Source organism: Plectropomus leopardus, chromosome 6 (assembly GCF_008729295.1).
Source record: "Plectropomus leopardus isolate mb chromosome 6, YSFRI_Pleo_2.0, whole genome shotgun sequence".
Lineage (NCBI taxonomy): Eukaryota > Metazoa > Chordata > Actinopteri > Perciformes > Serranidae > Plectropomus > Plectropomus leopardus.
This window is the reverse complement of record NC_056468.1, coordinates 25,649,913-25,669,418: the sequence shown is the minus strand read 5'-3', so window position 1 is coordinate 25,669,418 and position 19,506 is coordinate 25,649,913. Positions and strand designations below refer to the sequence as shown.

The 19,506-nt window shown below is 39.0% G+C and overlaps 1 protein-coding gene across 3 annotated transcripts; it reads left to right on the top strand.

The window, feature by feature from the left end:
• Positions 1-390: 390 nt before the first annotated feature.
• Positions 391-17,980, top strand: cep78 (centrosomal protein 78). 3 transcript variants are annotated; one of them, XM_042488413.1, is made up of 16 exons: positions 391-514; positions 1,793-2,061; positions 2,236-2,411; positions 2,718-2,790; positions 2,874-2,977; positions 3,164-3,338; positions 3,471-3,584; positions 3,892-3,956; positions 4,062-4,164; positions 5,033-5,150; positions 5,387-5,429; positions 5,543-5,689; positions 5,784-5,861; positions 6,205-6,386; positions 14,909-15,071; positions 15,998-17,980. In XM_042488413.1, exons 2-16 carry the CDS (start codon positions 1,800-1,802, stop codon positions 16,604-16,606), a joined length of 2,412 nt encoding a protein of 803 aa, XP_042344347.1. In that variant the 5' UTR covers positions 391-514; positions 1,793-1,799; the 3' UTR covers positions 16,607-17,980. The 3 variants fall into 3 exon arrangements, with proteins under 3 accessions (XP_042344347.1, XP_042344348.1, XP_042344349.1); XM_042488414.1 differs by lacking the exon at positions 391-514 and adding an exon at positions 878-901; XM_042488415.1 differs by lacking the exon at positions 391-514 and having other exon boundaries at positions 2,048-2,061; positions 2,355-2,411.
• Positions 17,981-19,506: the final 1,526 nt, after the last annotated feature.

The following is a 19,506-nucleotide window of genomic DNA, read 5'->3' as shown; positions in this document are numbered from 1 at the left end:
TTGCATGTGCATGTACATATGGCAAAATAAACTTGTTGATTTTGAGCTGTGCCCCTGTCAAGCACTTTGAATTGCCTTGTGTCTGAAGGGTGCTATATAAATAAACTTGCTTTACCCAATCTGTGAGATATACAAACTCCTAAAGACGTGGCAGGATTTGGGTACAAATTTTAACTTTTTTTTCTTACACTACGTTTTAAAAAATAACAAATAAGTCTCCCTTGTACCGTATATTTAGTCTTTTTTTCCTTCTCTTTCTTTAGTCATTTACTCAGTCACACATTCGTCCCCTGTGTCTCCGCTCCTGTAGGTGGCAGCAGAGCTCTGGGTGGTTTCACACAGACGCACCACAGTGAGGAAGACATGTGGGCGAGGTTTTACTGACACAACAGCGCCACTTTTGAGCGCCGATCACACCAACAACAATAACACACGGCAGAAGTTATCCAAAAGTGGTCAAGGAATACCGAGAGAGCGGTGCTATAACTACACAGTCCACAGCTTTGCTAGCAAGGTATATAATATTGTTTTAATCGATTAAATGTTATTTAACAACGCATGAAAGTACAGCTAAAATCATGACCGTTAGCAGAGTCGCTCCGCCACCAACGGTTGCTAGGAGCTTAGCTTGCTAACGCCTCTGAACTCACTACACTGTAGCTACGTGCCAATTTATTTTGTAACGCTTGTACGAGTTTACTAGATCATCTTTCAGCCTTTATGTTACTTTAAATGTTTAACTCAGACTTCTAGTTGTTACACCTAAATCTGTGAGCTGTTATCTTGAACGTGTAGGTCAGCCAGGGAGGAAAGGCTGACAAGTTGGTAGTGACAGGAGAGGTCTTGGCTTTACAGACAGAGCTATTGAAATACGTCTCCCTATTTATCCTCATCCTTTTAGGTAACAACAAACAGATTCAATAGGGTTTTTAAGGTGCAATGATTCTTATACATTGTCTTAACTGCAATAATTTATGTAATAATTCAACTGCAGAAATCTTACAATTATTCAAATGTGCAATATTCTGTGTATTCTTGAATGTAGGCTATATTTAACATTGCACATATTGTATATATTCTTATCTTTCTTCTTACTCATGTATATGTATGTTGTAGCATCATACACAAATTTTATATTTCTAACTTAACATACTAGTTTTATACATTACATTGTAGCACCAGGTGCATAGTTTTATATTTGTAACACACTCAGAACATTATACATATTTACAAGTTTAAAGGCTTTAAATGTAAAAAATGCCAAAGTCACATACTAACATAAAAAACAGCTGATTGAGGCAGTGGTAGACCAGCAGCTCCTGTGTTTAGCGATGTTAAATCACTGTTAATCTTGATGCTATCTGTCTTTAACAAAAGCAGTGAAAGGCTTCCTGTTGAAAATCACCTGAAAGATGATTTAGGTTAGGTTTGTTTTACGTGGGACTTTCTTTAGGAGGGAAAAATATGTTTTATTGCTGACCCCGTCCACGGCAGTAGATCGCTTAGCTTCTGTGTCCACACCTGTATTAGCTTCTCCAAAGAGGGGGAGTGCTGACTGAATTTTCTATTGTAAGTAATACACCGACTATAAATAAGTGGCTCATACAACCCCACTTAAGAAATTCTGAGCCATGCCTTTTGAATTTTATGTTTTTTAAAACCTTTATTTTAGGATTTTCAACATAGAACAAGCACTCAGTACATCACTTAAACATCTCATCCACAAAATTCTTTACAAATAGAAAAAAAAGTGCTTGGACTCCAACATTAACAACAACATTTTTTTTCCCAGGTCAAAGATGGTTCAAGACAGTGCTCACATCCGGCGGCGGGGTGCCCAGGACTTTATGGCATATTATGACTTTGCCTGTGCCAGACAGGAATCAGTCCCTCTTCCCGCTGTTAAAATGAACCTTGACAAAGGGATGCTGGACTTTAACGGAGACCGGGTCAAACTCACAGACTGGCAGCCCATTCTCAACTCTATCTGCATCAATAAACACCTGCACCACATTGCAATAAGTAGCACATACCAAGCTAGCCTGGCCTCCGGAGACGCAGGTAAGGCAGAAAATAAACCTGGTTCATCAAGTTAAAATTAAAATGTTTACACAAAAATGTATACCCTCTTAATTGCCAATGTTATTGAAACGTGTGCACCATGACTTAAATTAGGAAGTTGAATGACTTACCAACTTTGCACATCAACATTGATCATATCACCACCAATTTCAGATAGAAGGTACTTTAGATCTAGCTTCAGGAAGAAGATCCCAGCCATTCGCTCTAAGGACATGACATTTAAGTTGTGCAAGGCCCTGAGAGAGTGTCTGACTGTCTCTCCCAACCTCAAGACTCTGCAGCTTAATGGCCTTCCACTGAGAGAAAGGGACCTCATCACCTTAACAAAGGTAGGATTAGACTCTATTACTGGGTTTTTATTTAAGATTACTTTTTTTGGGGGGTTATTTGGTCGCTGACTTCGTCAGCGACCAAATTATTCCCTTCTTTCACTCTGAGCTGTGAGTGCTGAGAGATAATCGGGTTTACTGTATGAATACTATCATCTTGGAGGAGGAAAACATAACTTTTAGGTGTATGGGATATAAAACCTGGGTGAAGATTAATTCAAGCAGATGATCTCTTGAAACAGGAAATTAGGTAAAACATAAAAATATCTTGTTTTTGTTTTTTAATTATTTTATTTTTTATTCCAGGGTTTTGCAAAAAGTGTTTCCTTGGAAAACCTGTCTCTGGCTAACTGTCCAATCTCTGATGAGGGCTTAGAGGGTATGTATTATTTCCTTGTATTGTTCAGAAAACCTTCAGAGTGAGCGTCTCATCTGTGTAACTTCCTTTTTCTTATGTTTTAGTCATCTGCCAAAGTGTTAAATACTCTACAAGCATCAGGACGGTAGATTTTACAGGATGCAATCTCACCTGGAGAGGGGCAGAGCATATGGCAAGCATCATCAAGGTACAATATGTCATTGTTAAAACTTTAACTGCCACTGCCAGACTATTTCCTGTGTAATGGACTATTTTTTAAATTAATTAAATTATTAAGTTAAATTATTGAGTTATTGTGCGCCCACTCCTTACTTTTAAAATGACTAGTGTTAAAAAAAATACATATTTGTATAAGACTGCATTTTTTTCTCAGCATCAGGGAATGCAGCGGCATGGTACGGCATGGGCAGAGTCTCTGAGATATCGGCAGCCACAGTTTGAGGGAATGGGAGGTCTCCGCCGTGTCACCCTGAACTGTAACACTTTGATAGGGGACAGGGGTGCTGCTGCTCTTGCACAAGAACTGGCAGAGGACCTCTGGGTTAAAGGTTAGTAAGTGTGTGTGAGTTTGTGAGAAATACGATAAGACACACAGAAATTCTTTTTTTTTTTCCCCATTTTCAATTTTGTAGGAATTTTACTGCATTTTTTAAAATTCAGTTTTGTGTTTTGTTGAACAGCTGTGGATCTGCAGAGGTGCGGTCTATCCAATGAAGGAGCACGTCGTTTGTTGGAAACCTTGAAAACTAATTCTGCTCTTTGTGTACTGGATATACGTAGTAACCCTTTAGTTGGTAAGAAAGAACCTCAACAAAATCAAAAAAAATTTAATGAGCCTTTTTTTCGAACTGCATACAACTTTGGTCTATATAAATTATTGGTATGGTGTTTGTTCCACTTAGCACGTTAGTATTGCAGGTGTGGTAAACACTGCAGCCTCTAGGTGCAGCTAGTGCACTGTTAGATTTTTACTGAGCTGTGTCCAAATTGCATACTCATTTAACCAAGTTTTGAGCATTTAGTGTTTTTATACCAGAAAAAAACATACATTTTTGGATATTATTTTTCTTGGGTGAATGTTTTTTTGTTTTTGATTTGCAGACAAGGTACTAATTAAAACAATACTAGAGAAAGTTCTGATGAATGCTGAAGGACAGTCACCAGAGGTGAGTGTCTAAAGATAAAATCACCTCAAGTCTTAGTGAGTGAGTGGTGTTTTTGTAGGCTTCAGTCACCAAATTGTCTTGTGTCTTCCTGATGTTGTCCTGCAGTACTGCTGGATCAAGCCTGCAACCTCAGAGCCACAGAGAGCAGCTGGTCCAAAGAGGCGAGCACTTCCCAGTGCAATCAGAGGAAAAACTACATTTAGGATAGGTATATGCATACATTTTTCTTGTTTATCACAATGCTTTATTAAATATAGTCACATAATCAGTCTGTAAAAAATATTGGATCATTTCTATGTAATTATCATTGGAAAAGGGTTTAGTGCCCAAAGAATATTTTCCCATAATGACCTAAACTGTCTAAGTTACTAGCATCAAACAGTTTCAGGTGTTCAGATATCACACTGCAATTTATGCATTTAGATATGGTAAAAAGACAAATCTGATGGTCTCCAACCTGTGCAACTATGCACTATCTTGTCACAATGTTGGATTTTTTGAAGACTGTTTGAGATAGCATCTAATATCTCACACTCATATTGTGTCTTTCTGACTTCTCACCTTTTGGCTTTTAAGTCATCTGGAGACATGGTAAGAACTTTATCCTGTCCTGGTTTTGTTGCTCCAGACAACTCTGCTGACTAGTGCAAAAAAAAGATATATATGGTTAATATGAAATAAAAGTATGTTAAAAATATTTTTAACAACAAGTCTACGTTTATTTGTGACAAAATCTGTACCACGTTTACTACTTTTAAATACTTTTGTTTTGGATTCCCTGTAGTAAATATCAAAAGCAAAACATGAAGAGTGCCATGCTGTATCATAACTAAAAAGTAACTATAATTATTTTCATCTGGACTCTTCAGCCTTTATTTGCTTTTGCTTGTGATATTCAGAACCTTCTTTTTTAGATTTAGAGAACCTTATTGATCCACACAATATATCCTTCCTCACCACCAGAGTCTGTGTCTCTGTAATTAAAACAGAGCCCAATAGTCCAGAAAAAAACCCGTAGCTTAAAGCTTTTTGTTCCAGCATTTGTAGTTCTTTACATGCCTCTCTTTCTATTGCAGCCTCTAGTAAAGGAACATCTCCTGCAGGACGGAGTTCAGGTGTTTCTCACACACAGAAACCCTATTCCCGCTCCTGTCGTGTGCCTTGGCGTGCTGCTGCACGAGCTGGACGTCAGAGGTGAGGAGATGTTTGCAAACTAATTTACTTTTAGTTGGAAAAAAGACACTGTTCAATTTGATACATTTAAGACATCCTTTTATTGTAAAACATTGACAGAAGAACCATTGCACTGTTTTGTAAGTTTTTTTGTCACACAATTACACCTCCTTTAATCGGAAAGCATTCATCGGGTATTGCTGTGATGCCACTCGGTGAATCAAAGACTAATATTATGTTGGATGCCTTTGTTGCAGAGGAATGCCTCCTGGAGTTTGTGTGATAGATCAAAGTTTCCAGGTGAGTTGTTTTTGTTTATGTACAGTGTATTAATGTAAAAATGACTAAACATTTGAAATGGACCAGACAGCTGTGAAAAATAACCATCTGTGGAAATACATGGTTTTTATCAGGGTGCAGCGACTGTGAAAGTTACTGTGGAGTCAGATTCAGATGAAGAGGAGGAGGAAGAGGAAGAAGTGGTGGTAGAAGTGGAGCAGAGACCGTCTTCTTTTAGTCTCCAAGACAGAATCACTCAACGGCAGTTTAAACATATGCAGGTTAGTCACATCTTTATTTTTTCTGACAGGACAAAGGAAAAGTTTACATGGAGAATGATGTCCATTTGCGTGTGTTCTTCTGCATGTCCTGCAGATGGAGCTAAAAGAGTGTCGTTTGAGGCTCGCTGAGGAGCGCAGAGCCAGACTGAAAGCTGAGTCAAGGCTCACGGAGGTAATAATAATCTCAATAATACTGACATATGACAAACATAGCCTAATATGATCTTTATTTCACCCTTACGCGAAATATGTCGAGGGTCAGTCTGACTGAAGATGTTTTGGATAATTATGGTCAATATACTTCAGAATGAAGTGTTTATTGTTCCGTCTAAAACTGTGAGAAAGTTCCTTTAAAGGAAAGTAAAATGGGTTACTTCGCCCAATTTTGTCTGAACAGTTTAAAGGCTCTAAATTGCAGTAGTGTTTTATGTGCAAAAAATGGTTTGGTCATTAAACAAACAAGAGACTGGCTTCAGGCCACCCTTTCATTCTATTGTTTTCTTATTTCTTCTCAGTTTGAGTTGGAGAATGCCCGTCTTCGTGACACCAACCTCTCCCTGTCAGAGGCGCTTGCAGCTGCCGGCTCTGCATCAGCACCACCTGCCCTCGGTGCTCTTGAAGATGAGGCAGTGCTGGAGAGCATTGAGAGCTCATTCACCAAATTCCATGCTTTCCTGGATCTGCTCAAGGACGCAGGGTGGGTATTGCTTCAACTTCCCAGAACAACATTAGTCTTTCCAACTGGACTGTGTCCATTTGGCTCTAGATCTAGATGATTTAAGGAAAGTCTTTATTTAGCCATGCAACTTTCAGTTTCATTATGCATCACTGGTCATTCAGTCCTTAGGTCATACATTTGGACCATGTTGTTATTTCCCGCCCAGTGATCCACACCCTGGGTCAAACTAGAGTTTCGCTCTGACAGAATCCCTTTGGGAAGTTGTTCAGATGTAATTTAACTATTAGTCATTCTCCTTGTCACATTTTTCTTTTATCAGAGATTGTTTTCAGTGTATTTGTAGGGCCACTATAACAATCATTATTATCAGTCAATCCAATCATTATTCATTGTTAATTGCTTAGAGCGCTTAACCTTTGGCTTGCCTTAAAGTTAATTTAAAGTAATATGATTTTTGTTTCTTTTCAAAATATCACAAAGATTGTCAGGTTGACTCCCAGTAGCTCTTCCTAAATACCCAATATAAAACCACAGGCAGCTGTTTAAAGTAAATAAGTACTAGACAAGCCATGTAAGCACTATCTGCCCTGCAGAAAAGAAACAAAGTCAAGGTAAATGACAGATGAGTTCTGGTGGGAATGACATACTAAACCTTTCTGTCATACAGGATAGCATGGTATATGGGTATGGGAAGGCACAGCTTTTGCGAATTAATAGAGATGAAAGGAGCATCTTTTCATGTGACTGAGGGTAAGATGGTAAAGGGCCAGGTTACTTCTTATAAATCGACCTTTTCCTGTAGATGTGTGTTTCTGTTTCATTCTGAGGTGGCGCAGGTCTGTTTGTTATGTTGCTGTCAGCTTTCTGTATTTGGAAACATGGAAACCTCAAACACGTATGCATAACCTGCCCAGCCTGAGATATGGTTTGATTGTTTCCTTGATTTTTAAGGGCCATTCAAGGATGCTGAGTTGTTGTGAAAGTAGGACAACTTACAGGTGGGGACCAGAATCTGACCAATATTGTCTTACTTTGCTGTCATCTTTGTCGCCTGCATTTACTTTGCATCAACAGTGTACAGCTACATTTACTGGGGGTCCAGCATTGATTAAACGCTCGGTAGTTGCTCTGCTTTTGGGACATAAACATTTATAAGGTACTAGAATACAGAGTTATGCCGTAAAAATTTTTGACCAACATTCAAAAAATCCTGAGTGTATTCCATCTCCAATCAGATTTTTTTTAACATTCAAGAAGCAGCAAATATTTATAGCTATATTATTTTAAATGATTGCATGGTTGACTCACTGTAGCTCTCCCTGAGCTTCCAATATAAATGTAAAGGCAGTTGTGTAAAATAAATGAGCTCAAACACGTATGCATTACCTGCCCAGCATGAAATACTGTAAAGTGAAGGTAAATGATGAATGAGGGATAAACATCTTGAAAGAGACCCAAATATGTTTATGCCTCTGTCATGTCACAACTGTGACCAGAGGCAGTTTGTTTTCAAGATATCTGTCCTTCTGTCCCATTCTCGTGAATGCAGTATCTCAAAAATACCTTGAGGAAAGTGTCATGTCATCTACATGCAGCTCAGTTGTTGTGATGCATCTTTCGCTGTGCAGAGGATTGTGGGTCAGAATCACCAGAAACGCATGCTGGTTTGCACACTGCAAAATGTGACTGGATTCAGCGTTGCATCTTAGTATTTTTAGCATACTGCATTTGACATACTATTAATTAGGAAAGACGTACTCAACCTTTCTGTCATACTAGATAGCATGGTAATATGGGTATGGGAAGGACCTGCTTTTGGGGATTCATAGAGATGAAAGGAGCATCTTCTCATGTGACTGAGGGTAAGATGGTAAAGGGCTTGGCTACTTCTTATAAATCGACCTTTTACTGTAGATGTGTGTTTCTGTTTCATTCTGAGGTGGCGCAGGTCTGTTTGTTATGTTGCTGTCAGCTTTATGTATTTGGAAGCCTGGAAACCTCAAACACGTATGCATAACCTGCCCAGCATGAAAAATGGTAAAGTGAAAGTAGATGAGGGATAAACATCTTGAAAGACACCCAAATGTGTTTATGCCTCTGTCATGTCACAACTGTGACCAGAGGCAGTTTGTTTTCAAGATATCTGTCCTTCTGTCCCATTCTCGTGAATGCAGTATTTAAAAAATACTTTGAGGAAAGTTTCTTCAAATTTGGCACAAACTGCTCCTGTACTAAAGGATGAACTCTTAAGATTTTGTTGGTCAAAGTTCAAAGCCACTGTGACCTAACAAAACACATTTTTGAACATGACTCAAAAATCCGTACTTAAATTATGACATTTTACACAAACGTCTAGCAAGATAAAATGATGTCAGTTTCTATCCAAAAGATCAAAGATGGACTTCACTGTGACATTACGATGTTCTGCAAAAACAGATACTGAACAGGTGACACTAATCTTGGGTGTCCAGCTGAAGACTGGGGTGGGGAATTTAGATCTACTTTGCTGCTGAGTAAAAGGTGTGTGAAGCATCCATATTATAGAATATGTGGCTTCTTTGCAGCAGCGTCCAGAATTGAAGCATTGTCTGCTGTCTTGGCTACATATGAGTCTGGACAAACATGGATGTAAACTGCAACTTAACGGGTTGATGGAGACATACAAGTAGGAGACAGTAATCCTTTTTTTTTTTTTCAGGAGTTGATGGTCCAAACCAGAGCTACAAGACAAGCGATTAGTGGACTTTTTAAAAATGGACAATTTGCACAACTCCAGTGGGATACTCATGTTGCTCGGTGTCTGCTAGTTTTCTGAGTTGGCGAACATGTCAGCCATAAACCAACAACACTGACTATTAAGGCTTTGCTGCAAAACCAAAAAAATAATATTCATGTTTTAAGCTTCTCGGTAAATCAGCTGATCATTTTAGTTCTGTCTTATGGAGCAGCAGCAGATGTATTTTGTAATACTCTTTCCAAACTACAAGCGCTGAGGATACAGAAAGATACTTAAACAATTCCTATTTCTGCTATTAGTATCATTCGACTGGTCATCGGTCACTTGAAAGCTCTGTCATGTATCATTGTGGAGTCTTCTGTCAGCTGTCAGTGAGCTGACAAGCTGTCATCTACATGCAGCTCAGTTGATGTGATGCATCTTTCGCTGTGCAGAGGATTGTGGGTCAGAATCACCAGAAACGCATGCTGGTTTGCACACTGCAAAATGTGACTGGATTCAGTGGGACATCTTGGTATATTTAGCATACTGCATTTGGCATACTATTGATTAGGAAAGACGTACTAAACCTTTCTGTCATACCAGATAGCATGGTAATATGGGTATGGGAAGGAGGATTGTGGATTAATAGAGATGAAAGGAGCATCTTCTCATATGACTGAGGGTAAGATGGTAAAGGGCTGGGCTACTTCTTATAATTTGACCTTTTACTGTGGATGTGTGTTGGATTTCTGTTTCATTCTGAGGTGCCACAGGTCTGTTTGTTATGTTGCTGTCAGCTTTCTGTATTTGGAAACCTGGTACTGACCCTAGTTCAAAGAGAGTTTCATGCTGACAGGACGAGTTTCACTGTGACATAACCACCAGCTGATTTATCTGAACCTTTTATTTTGTCCTTATCTACTAAAATCCTTATCTACTTTTGATGTTAATTTATTTCTTTGATTGTTTCCTTGAGTGATTTTTAAGGGCCATTCAAGGATGCTGAGTTGTTGTGAAAGTAGGACAACTTACAGGTGGGGACCAGAATCTGACCAATATTGTCTTACTTTGCTGTCATCTTTGTCGCCTGCATTTACTTTGCATCAACAGTGTACAGCTACATTTACTGGGGGTCCAGCATTGATTAAACGCTCGATAGTTGCTCTGCTTTTGGGACATAAACATTTATAAGGTACTAGAATACAGAGTTATGCCGTAAAAATTTTTGACCAACATTCAAAAAATCCTGAGTGTATTCCATCTCCAATCAGATTTTTTTTAACATTCAAGAAGCAGCAAATATTTATAGCTATATTATTTTAAATGATTGCATGGTTGACTCACTGTAGCTCTCCCTGAGCTTCCAATATAAATGTAAAGGCAGTTGTGTAAAATAAATGAGCTCAAACACGTATGCATTACCTGCCCAGCATGAAATACTGTAAAGTGAAGGTAAATGATGAATGAGGGATAAACATCTTGAAAGAGACCCAAATATGTTTATGCCTCTGTCATGTCACAACTGTGACCAGAGGCAGTTTGTTTTCAAGATATCTGTCCTTCTGTCCCATTCTCGTGAATGCAGTATCTAAAAAATACTTTGAGGAAAGTTTCTTCAAATTTGGCACAAACTGCTCCTGTACTAAAGGATGAACTCTTAAGATTTTGTTGGTCAAAGTTCAAAGCCACTGTGACCTAACAAAACACATTTTTGAACATGACTCAAAAATCCGTACTTAAATTATGACATTTTACACAAACGTCTAGCAAGATAAAATGATGTCAGTTTCTATCCAAAAGATCAAAGATGGACTTCACTGTGACATTACGATGTTCTGCAAAAACAGATACTGAACAGGTGACACTAATCTTGGGTGTCCAGCTGAAGACTGGGGTGGGGAATTTAGATCTACTTTGCTGCTGAGTAAAAGGTGTGTGAAGCATCCATATTATAGAATATGTGGCTTCTTTGCAGCAGCGTCCAGAATTGAAGCATTGTCTGCTGTCTTGGCTACATATGAGTCTGGACAAACATGGATGTAAACTGCAACTTAACGGGTTGATGGAGACATACAAGTAGGAGACAGTAATCCTTTTTTTTTTTTTCAGGAGTTGATGGTCCAAACCAGAGCTACAAGACAAGCGATTAGTGGACTTTTTAAAAATGGACAATTTGCACAACTCCAGTGGGATACTCATGTTGCTCGGTGTCTGCTAGTTTTCTGAGTTGGCGAACATGTCAGCCATAAACCAACAACACTGACTATTAAGGCTTTGCTGCAAAACCAAAAAAATAATATTCATGTTTTAAGCTTCTCGGTAAATCAGCTGATCATTTTAGTTCTGTCTTATGGAGCAGCAGCAGATGTATTTTGTAATACTCTTTCCAAACTACAAGCGCTGAGGATACAGAAAGATACTTAAACAATTCCTATTTCTGCTATTAGTATCATTCGACTGGTCATCGGTCACTTGAAAGCTCTGTCATGTATCATTGTGGAGTCTTCTGTCAGCTGTCAGTGAGCTGACAAGCTGTCATCTACATGCAGCTCAGTTGATGTGATGCATCTTTCGCTGTGCAGAGGATTGTGGGTCAGAATCACCAGAAACGCATGCTGGTTTGCACACTGCAAAATGTGACTGGATTCAGTGGGACATCTTGGTATATTTAGCATACTGCATTTGGCATACTATTGATTAGGAAAGACGTACTAAACCTTTCTGTCATACCAGATAGCATGGTAATATGGGTATGGGAAGGAGGATTGTGGATTAATAGAGATGAAAGGAGCATCTTCTCATATGACTGAGGGTAAGATGGTAAAGGGCTGGGCTACTTCTTATAATTTGACCTTTTACTGTGGATGTGTGTTGGATTTCTGTTTCATTCTGAGGTGCCACAGGTCTGTTTGTTATGTTGCTGTCAGCTTTCTGTATTTGGAAACCTGGTACTGACCCTAGTTCAAAGAGAGTTTCATGCTGACAGGACGAGTTTCACTGTGACATAACCACCAGCTGATTTATCTGAACCTTTTATTTTGTCCTTATCTACTAAAATCCTTATCTACTTTTGATGTTAATTTATTTCTTTGATTGTTTCCTTGAGTGATTTTTAAGGGCCATTCAAGGATGCTGAGTTGTTGTGAAAGTAGGACAACTTACAGGTGGGGACCAGAATCTGACCAATATTGTCTTACTTTGCTGTCATCTTTGTCGCCTGCATTTACTTTGCATCAACAGTGTACAGCTACATTTACTGGGGGTCCAGCATTGATTAAACGCTCGATAGTTGCTCTGCTTTTGGGACATAAACATTTATAAGGTACTAGAATACAGAGTTATGCCGTAAAAATTTTTGACCAACATTCAAAAAATCCTGAGTGTATTCCATCTCCAATCAGATTTTTTTTAACATTCAAGAAGCAGCAAATATTTATAGCTATATTATTTTAAATGATTGCATGGTTGACTCACTGTAGCTCTCCCTGAGCTTCCAATATAAATGTAAAGGCAGTTGTGTAAAATAAATGAGCTCAAACACGTATGCATTACCTGCCCAGCATGAAATACTGTAAAGTGAAGGTAAATGATGAATGAGGGATAAACATCTTGAAAGAGACCCAAATATGTTTATGCCTCTGTCATGTCACAACTGTGACCAGAGGCAGTTTGTTTTCAAGATATCTGTCCTTCTGTCCCATTCTCGTGAATGCAGTATCTAAAAAATACTTTGAGGAAAGTTTCTTCAAATTTGGCACAAACTGCTCCTGTACTAAAGGATGAACTCTTAAGATTTTGTTGGTCAAAGTTCAAAGCCACTGTGACCTAACAAAACACATTTTTGAACATGACTCAAAAATCCGTACTTAAATTATGACATTTTACACAAACGTCTAGCAAGATAAAATGATGTCAGTTTCTATCCAAAAGATCAAAGATGGACTTCACTGTGACATTACGATGTTCTGCAAAAACAGATACTGAACAGGTGACACTAATCTTGGGTGTCCAGCTGAAGACTGGGGTGGGGAATTTAGATCTACTTTGCTGCTGAGTAAAAGGTGTGTGAAGCATCCATATTATAGAATATGTGGCTTCTTTGCAGCAGCGTCCAGAATTGAAGCATTGTCTGCTGTCTTGGCTACATATGAGTCTGGACAAACATGGATGTAAACTGCAACTTAACGGGTTGATGGAGACATACAAGTAGGAGACAGTAATCCTTTTTTTTTTTTTCAGGAGTTGATGGTCCAAACCAGAGCTACAAGACAAGCGATTAGTGGACTTTTTAAAAATGGACAATTTGCACAACTCCAGTGGGATACTCATGTTGCTCGGTGTCTGCTAGTTTTCTGAGTTGGCGAACATGTCAGCCATAAACCAACAACACTGACTATTAAGGCTTTGCTGCAAAACCAAAAAAATAATATTCATGTTTTAAGCTTCTCGGTAAATCAGCTGATCATTTTAGTTCTGTCTTATGGAGCAGCAGCAGATGTATTTTGTAATACTCTTTCCAAACTACAAGCGCTGAGGATACAGAAAGATACTTAAACAATTCCTATTTCTGCTATTAGTATCATTCGACTGGTCATCGGTCACTTGAAAGCTCTGTCATGTATCATTGTGGAGTCTTCTGTCAGCTGTCAGTGAGCTGACAAGCTGTCATCTACATGCAGCTCAGTTGATGTGATGCATCTTTCGCTGTGCAGAGGATTGTGGGTCAGAATCACCAGAAACGCATGCTGGTTTGCACACTGCAAAATGTGACTGGATTCAGCGTTGCATCTTAGTATTTTTAGCATACTGCATTTGACATACTATTAATTAGGAAAGACGTACTCAACCTTTCTGTCATACTAGATAGCATGGTAATATGGGTATGGGAAGGACCTGCTTTTGGGGATTCATAGAGATGAAAGGAGCATCTTCTCATGTGACTGAGGGTAAGATGGTAGAGGGCTTGGCTACTTCTTATAAATCGACCTTTTCCGTTTCGTTCTGAGATGCCTTAAAATAACACAGATCACTTTGTTCTGGTCCTGTTAGCTTCCTGTGTTTGGACATACTGATAAACTACTATTAAAGGAGGCTGAGCTGTTTTGAAACCAGGGCCTTAAGTACAGGGAATGGGTAGGGCACAGAATCTTTCCGGTACTTGAATATTTCTATATATGTATATATCTTTACCGCAATCTTTGTTCCTTGCTTTCACTTTGCATCCACAGTGTAGCAACTTCTCCTGACTTCTTCTTCTTCTTCTGACAGCTTTTTGTTGCATTAACTAAAAAAAACCCAAAACTAACAGCAGTTCCTTTTTGGGGGCTTTAAAAAAATGACCTTTTATTTTGACCTATTTGTTCCTCATGTTCCCCATCATTTTATCCAGAGAGCAAAACCAAACCAGTATACTTGCAGTCTTGCCCTTTACTCTTGAGCCCCTCAATCTCCACTGTTACCTTGTTGTGGCTACCTTTTAAAAACATGTTAAAGAATGAGGGTCCACACAACAAAAGATGCTTATGTTCGTAAAATATTACTTTATATACAGTATGAGAAAGCCATATGGGCAAAGACGCTTGTTGCTGTGGATGCCCATCAGAGCATGATCACATCTTCAAGTAGTTAATGTAATGGATGTAGCACCTCAGTGTCATTTTATTTACATGTGCTGTGGAAAACTGTCATCCAGTATGTAAGGTAGCATTTATCTCCTTTTACCAATTTCATATCTCAGATTATTTTGGCATGCACTTGAGTAGAAATGAAATCCATGTGCCCTTTACTTAAACTGTGATTGATTTTATCTCTTTTTTTGAAGTCTTGGTCAGCTTGCTTCTTTGGCTGGAATTGACAAGTCAGATTTCCACCCTCCTGGAAGACCTCAGCTCTCCTCTACAGTAGGACCGTATTTGTATTGTGCGGCATCACTGACTGGAGGGGATTATCGAGATGTTCGGGCAAAGACTGATGCTTCATCTTTGGTAAGCTTATGCACAGCAATGTTTGGGAAATGTTTGCCAAAAGCAAGTGCCATGTGATTGCATTATACTTCCAGTTTTTTATTTGCATTTAGTTTGTAGTCTATAGTTTTAAGACCACAGATTGATACATTGCAAGTAGTGAAGTTTGGTTAAATGGGGAATTGTTTTGCAGCACCACAAATGGTGGTCTATGGTCTACAAGATTATATTGATATCAGAACTATTGATTTATGGATGTAAATTAATTCTGAATATTTGAAAGACTTTTAATAGTCATTCAGTATCGATAAATCGGTGTCAGCTGTACTCTCTTGCTCTCTCTTACTGTTAATGTTTACTGCAGTCACTCTGTTGTTTTCTGCTATCAACCAAGAAAAGACGTATACGTATCTTCATAACTATTTTAAATGTTTTGACCTCAATGTCAGTTTTTCTCCATGGTATTGAAAATAGTATCCTTTTTTGGTATTTTTCAAGGTAATGTATCTAAGTTAGAAATCTGTATTCTGATACCACACAGGTATCAGAATACAGATTTCTAATCTCAGACCCCCCATTTGAGTAGATTTTTGTTTCTGGACATGATTTAGGCCATCTAAATGTCAATATATTTTAGCAGTATTTTGATGTACATATACCTCCAATAAAAAGTTATGATGGTCAACATGAGGGTGAAACCTTGGGGAGTCCCATCCCGACATGTCATTCATGCTACTCAGAACACCAGATTTACACAAATTACCTAAAATTTTGACAACTTTCTCTATCATTATGTCCTCTGTTGATTTATTATAGTTTCTAAGTATCCCTCTGTTGTAAGTAGAAGCAGAATTCATTTTAGGCTCTATCTCATTAATAACTGGAAAGGTAAATTTAATAGTTTGTTGTTCCATTTTTTTCAAAAAACCTCTAATTTCTGTCCTTAGGTGGGCAGCGTCCTGCCTGCTTCCTCTGACAGACCAGCTGACACCACCACACCCAGATCTCCACCCCCTGTCAGGGATTTTCTGTGTGAAGATAAGTTACAAGACGTGACCTTGAATCAGAAATCTGGACCTGCAGGAAATCCTGGTGCGGGTGGAGAAGAGGAACTAGATGAGGATTTAGAGCTTGATTCACAGCATGACTCAGTTTCTGATGGCAGTGCCAGCAGTCAGAAATTCTTAGAAAAGGCTTTCTTTAATAAAAGCTTTCGGACTCAGTCAAGCCACCCCAAGAGCAACGTCAACTCACACAGAAGCAGCGGTTCCAACGAATACAGCTTCAACAACAGCTATGCTAACAGTCATGCTTCCCAGAGCAACGGGTCTCATGGTGGATCGTCTGTAAGGTCAAGTGTTAGCGACATCATCAGTGACCAGGCAGAGTCTGTGGGATCAGGAAGCTCGAGGAAGAGGGGAGAGGGAAGGCTGGTGACAACAGGTCAGTCAGGGTCAGAGGGGTCTGACAGGAGAGTGTATCCTGCGAAGAAGACGCTGGAGCAGATCAGGTCTCTGGGCACTCTGGGAGGGCAGTCAGATGATGAATCTTTCTGACCCATCGACCAAAGACATTTGCCTGATCTCAGTGCCTTCTCCATTGACTTGTTTCTGTTAAGGCCCTGACACACCAAGCACGTGGTCGTGCCATCGATGAGTGTCTGTCGCCTTATTTTGCAGTGTGTCCCACACCATTAGCACTATTCAGCCCTTGCCGGCTTTTTACTGGTAGATCAAACATGTTGAATCGGCGTCAGAGATCGGAACTCCCGTCCGTGAAAGAAATCCCTCTGATTCTCAGTACGTCTCAGCACATGAGAAGAGAAACAGAAGTGAGGAAAGCAAACAAACGCATAAAAAAAGGGGGGTTGCAAGATCGAAACAAACTTGTTGTATTAGATAAGACCATGTTCTACTCAATGAGCTCTTCGGCAGAAACTGTTCATAATTGTTAGTGTTATTGTTCGCTTGTGCACAGTAAAAATAATTTGTTCTTTCAACATCAAGTTGTGCCTTTAATATGCTAACTGGTCAGCTAGCATCCTAAATCCACCCTGTCGGCCCTCAGTTTTCCTCTTTTTGAGTGACAAATACAGACAACAGCGGTCTGCTGCTATGGAGAGTAATTTCCTCTTACGCATGCGCAGAACGTACATGCTTGCTGGCTGTAGCGTTTATGGTGTGTTCAGGTGCAGCTCTTTGGCAGAGGTCAGCCTCAGTCGCTGCTTGGCTTTTGATGTTAATTTGGTTTGTCTGGGCCTTTACTTCGTGTGTGTGATCTATCATACATCTCTTTTTAAGTGTAGATTTATTTTTTAAATCTTTAAAAGGAATAAGATGAGAATTCTTACATTATCAGTGTCAGATATTTCATTTTAGAGAGAGAGCTTGAGATGTCAGTTAAACATCCTGAGACAATGAATCCCCCTTTTTGACACATTTTGCACTTCAAGATATTTAGGTTTTCAAGTTAACCCCACCTCAATCAATTCAAATATGCAAATCAAGTTTCAGTGTGACCCTATTTCATGTAGAGAAACATCCAACTTCAGAGGAAAATCATTTCAAAGCCGTTTCATAGCATCTTTTAGTGAAGAGAAATCACTGTACTATTACTTTTTATGGCTGTTTTTACAAAGCATATATATATTTAAAAAGTCTCTATGATGTGAAATTGTATCATTTTTTGATCCTATCAGGATAATCTGCCCCTCTTGAAAAAAATGCATTTTTTGAATAAACATGTTAGGTGTTTAAAAATGTGTTTCTGAGCTTCTACGTTGAAAATTTAAAAAGCTTCTCTGAAGCCGCTCCAAAGTAGAAAATGTTAAAATCTGCACCATCAAAGTACATTACGAACCTGGTATTGCACTAATTTACTTAATTACACAATTTGAAGAGTTTTTGATATCCTCTAATATACCCTGTTTGTTCCATTAACCCATGAAATACTGAGAACTAAAACTGGAGTAACAGTTCACTGTTCAAATCAGTGTGTTGTGACACAATCCCTGAAAGGGTGCTCACTGAAAGTTTGTATTTATGCTCAGTCCTGCATGTGTTGCAAGAATTTTCCCTTTCCAACTTGTTTTTCCCATGCACCCGGTCAGAGGGTGACATTGTGCCAGAAAGTTTTCAGGACCTGTGTCTATAGCTTTTTAGATTCAGCAGGCTTCTTATGGTGATTGTGCATAAGATCCCTTAGCAGGACCAAAATCTGTTCAGTACATTTTTGTGGGTAACAGTCTCTTTTGGGACTGTGTCTTGAGAGACGAAGAAAAGGGACCGAGGCATGATGTTTGTGGTTTTGAATAGAACACCGTGTTCTGATGGAGTACGGATGTTTTCCATTACAAGTGAGAGGCACACACCAGTAAAAGCCAAAAGTGCAGCTCTCTGCAGACTTGACTAGGAGAGCATGAAATGTTTCATTTCTAATGTCTCAGTGTTATCTAAACTTTTATTCTCTTTTGTCATACTTTTTCCTCAGACATGTTTTACAAATAATGCTCTGATATTTTAGAGATTTTTAGTAAAGATTTGTAGCTTTTGTTTATGTACAGTCAAACTGCCAGTAACATTGGAAAGAGCAACGATCAAGAAGCGCAAACAGTTTCTCATTTAAGAGCACTTGAGAGAACATCAGCCTGGTTTGGACTGCCCATAGACAATGTGTGACATCTATCTGTAATGTTTGAGGACATGAGAGGCAATTTTACTGTTAAGGCACAGTTGCTCTAGCAAGCTTGGTGACTGTTGTGGCCTAACCTTTACCTAATTGAAATGGGGTAACTTTCATGCAAAAGTTATGGAAAGATTTAGAGAATTCATTGGTAAAAATGGTGCTGGAGCAATGTTTGACTGATGTGACCCTTTACGTTAAAGTTGCATTGATTCACTATTATGGAAAACCCGCAAATGAAAAGTGTTTGAAAATCCAAACAGCTCATGTTCTAAACAGCTGTGAATATACAGTTAATGGCCTTGAAGTCACTCATGTAATAAAACGAGGGTCTGACGTGCCACGCAGCGTTGGTAGTACAGAATATGTACAATTTGCTGAATGAATGAATGTTTCACTATCAATGTCCTGAAGCTGTCTCGATAAGTAAAATTATCAAAGCTATTCCGCTTCTTTCGGTGTCCTAGAAGATTCTACAACACCAGCGTATTGTTATCATCACAGGACACGGTCGCAGACTCTACTTTGCACTCTCAATCTACACACCGCCAGAACAAAGTAAAGTGTTAGTGCAACAGTGTGAAAACTGCTGTTAAGCTTTATGATCTTTACTATAATTATAGCTGCTCCGCAGATATGGAGACTACTGGAGCAGCTCTGACAGAGAGCAGTGTAAAAGGAGGCGAGGAAAAGGGGACAAAGAGACACAAATCAAAGTGATGACAGTTTGACTAAGCTGAGACACCAAAGGAAAAACAACACAAAAACGTCCAAA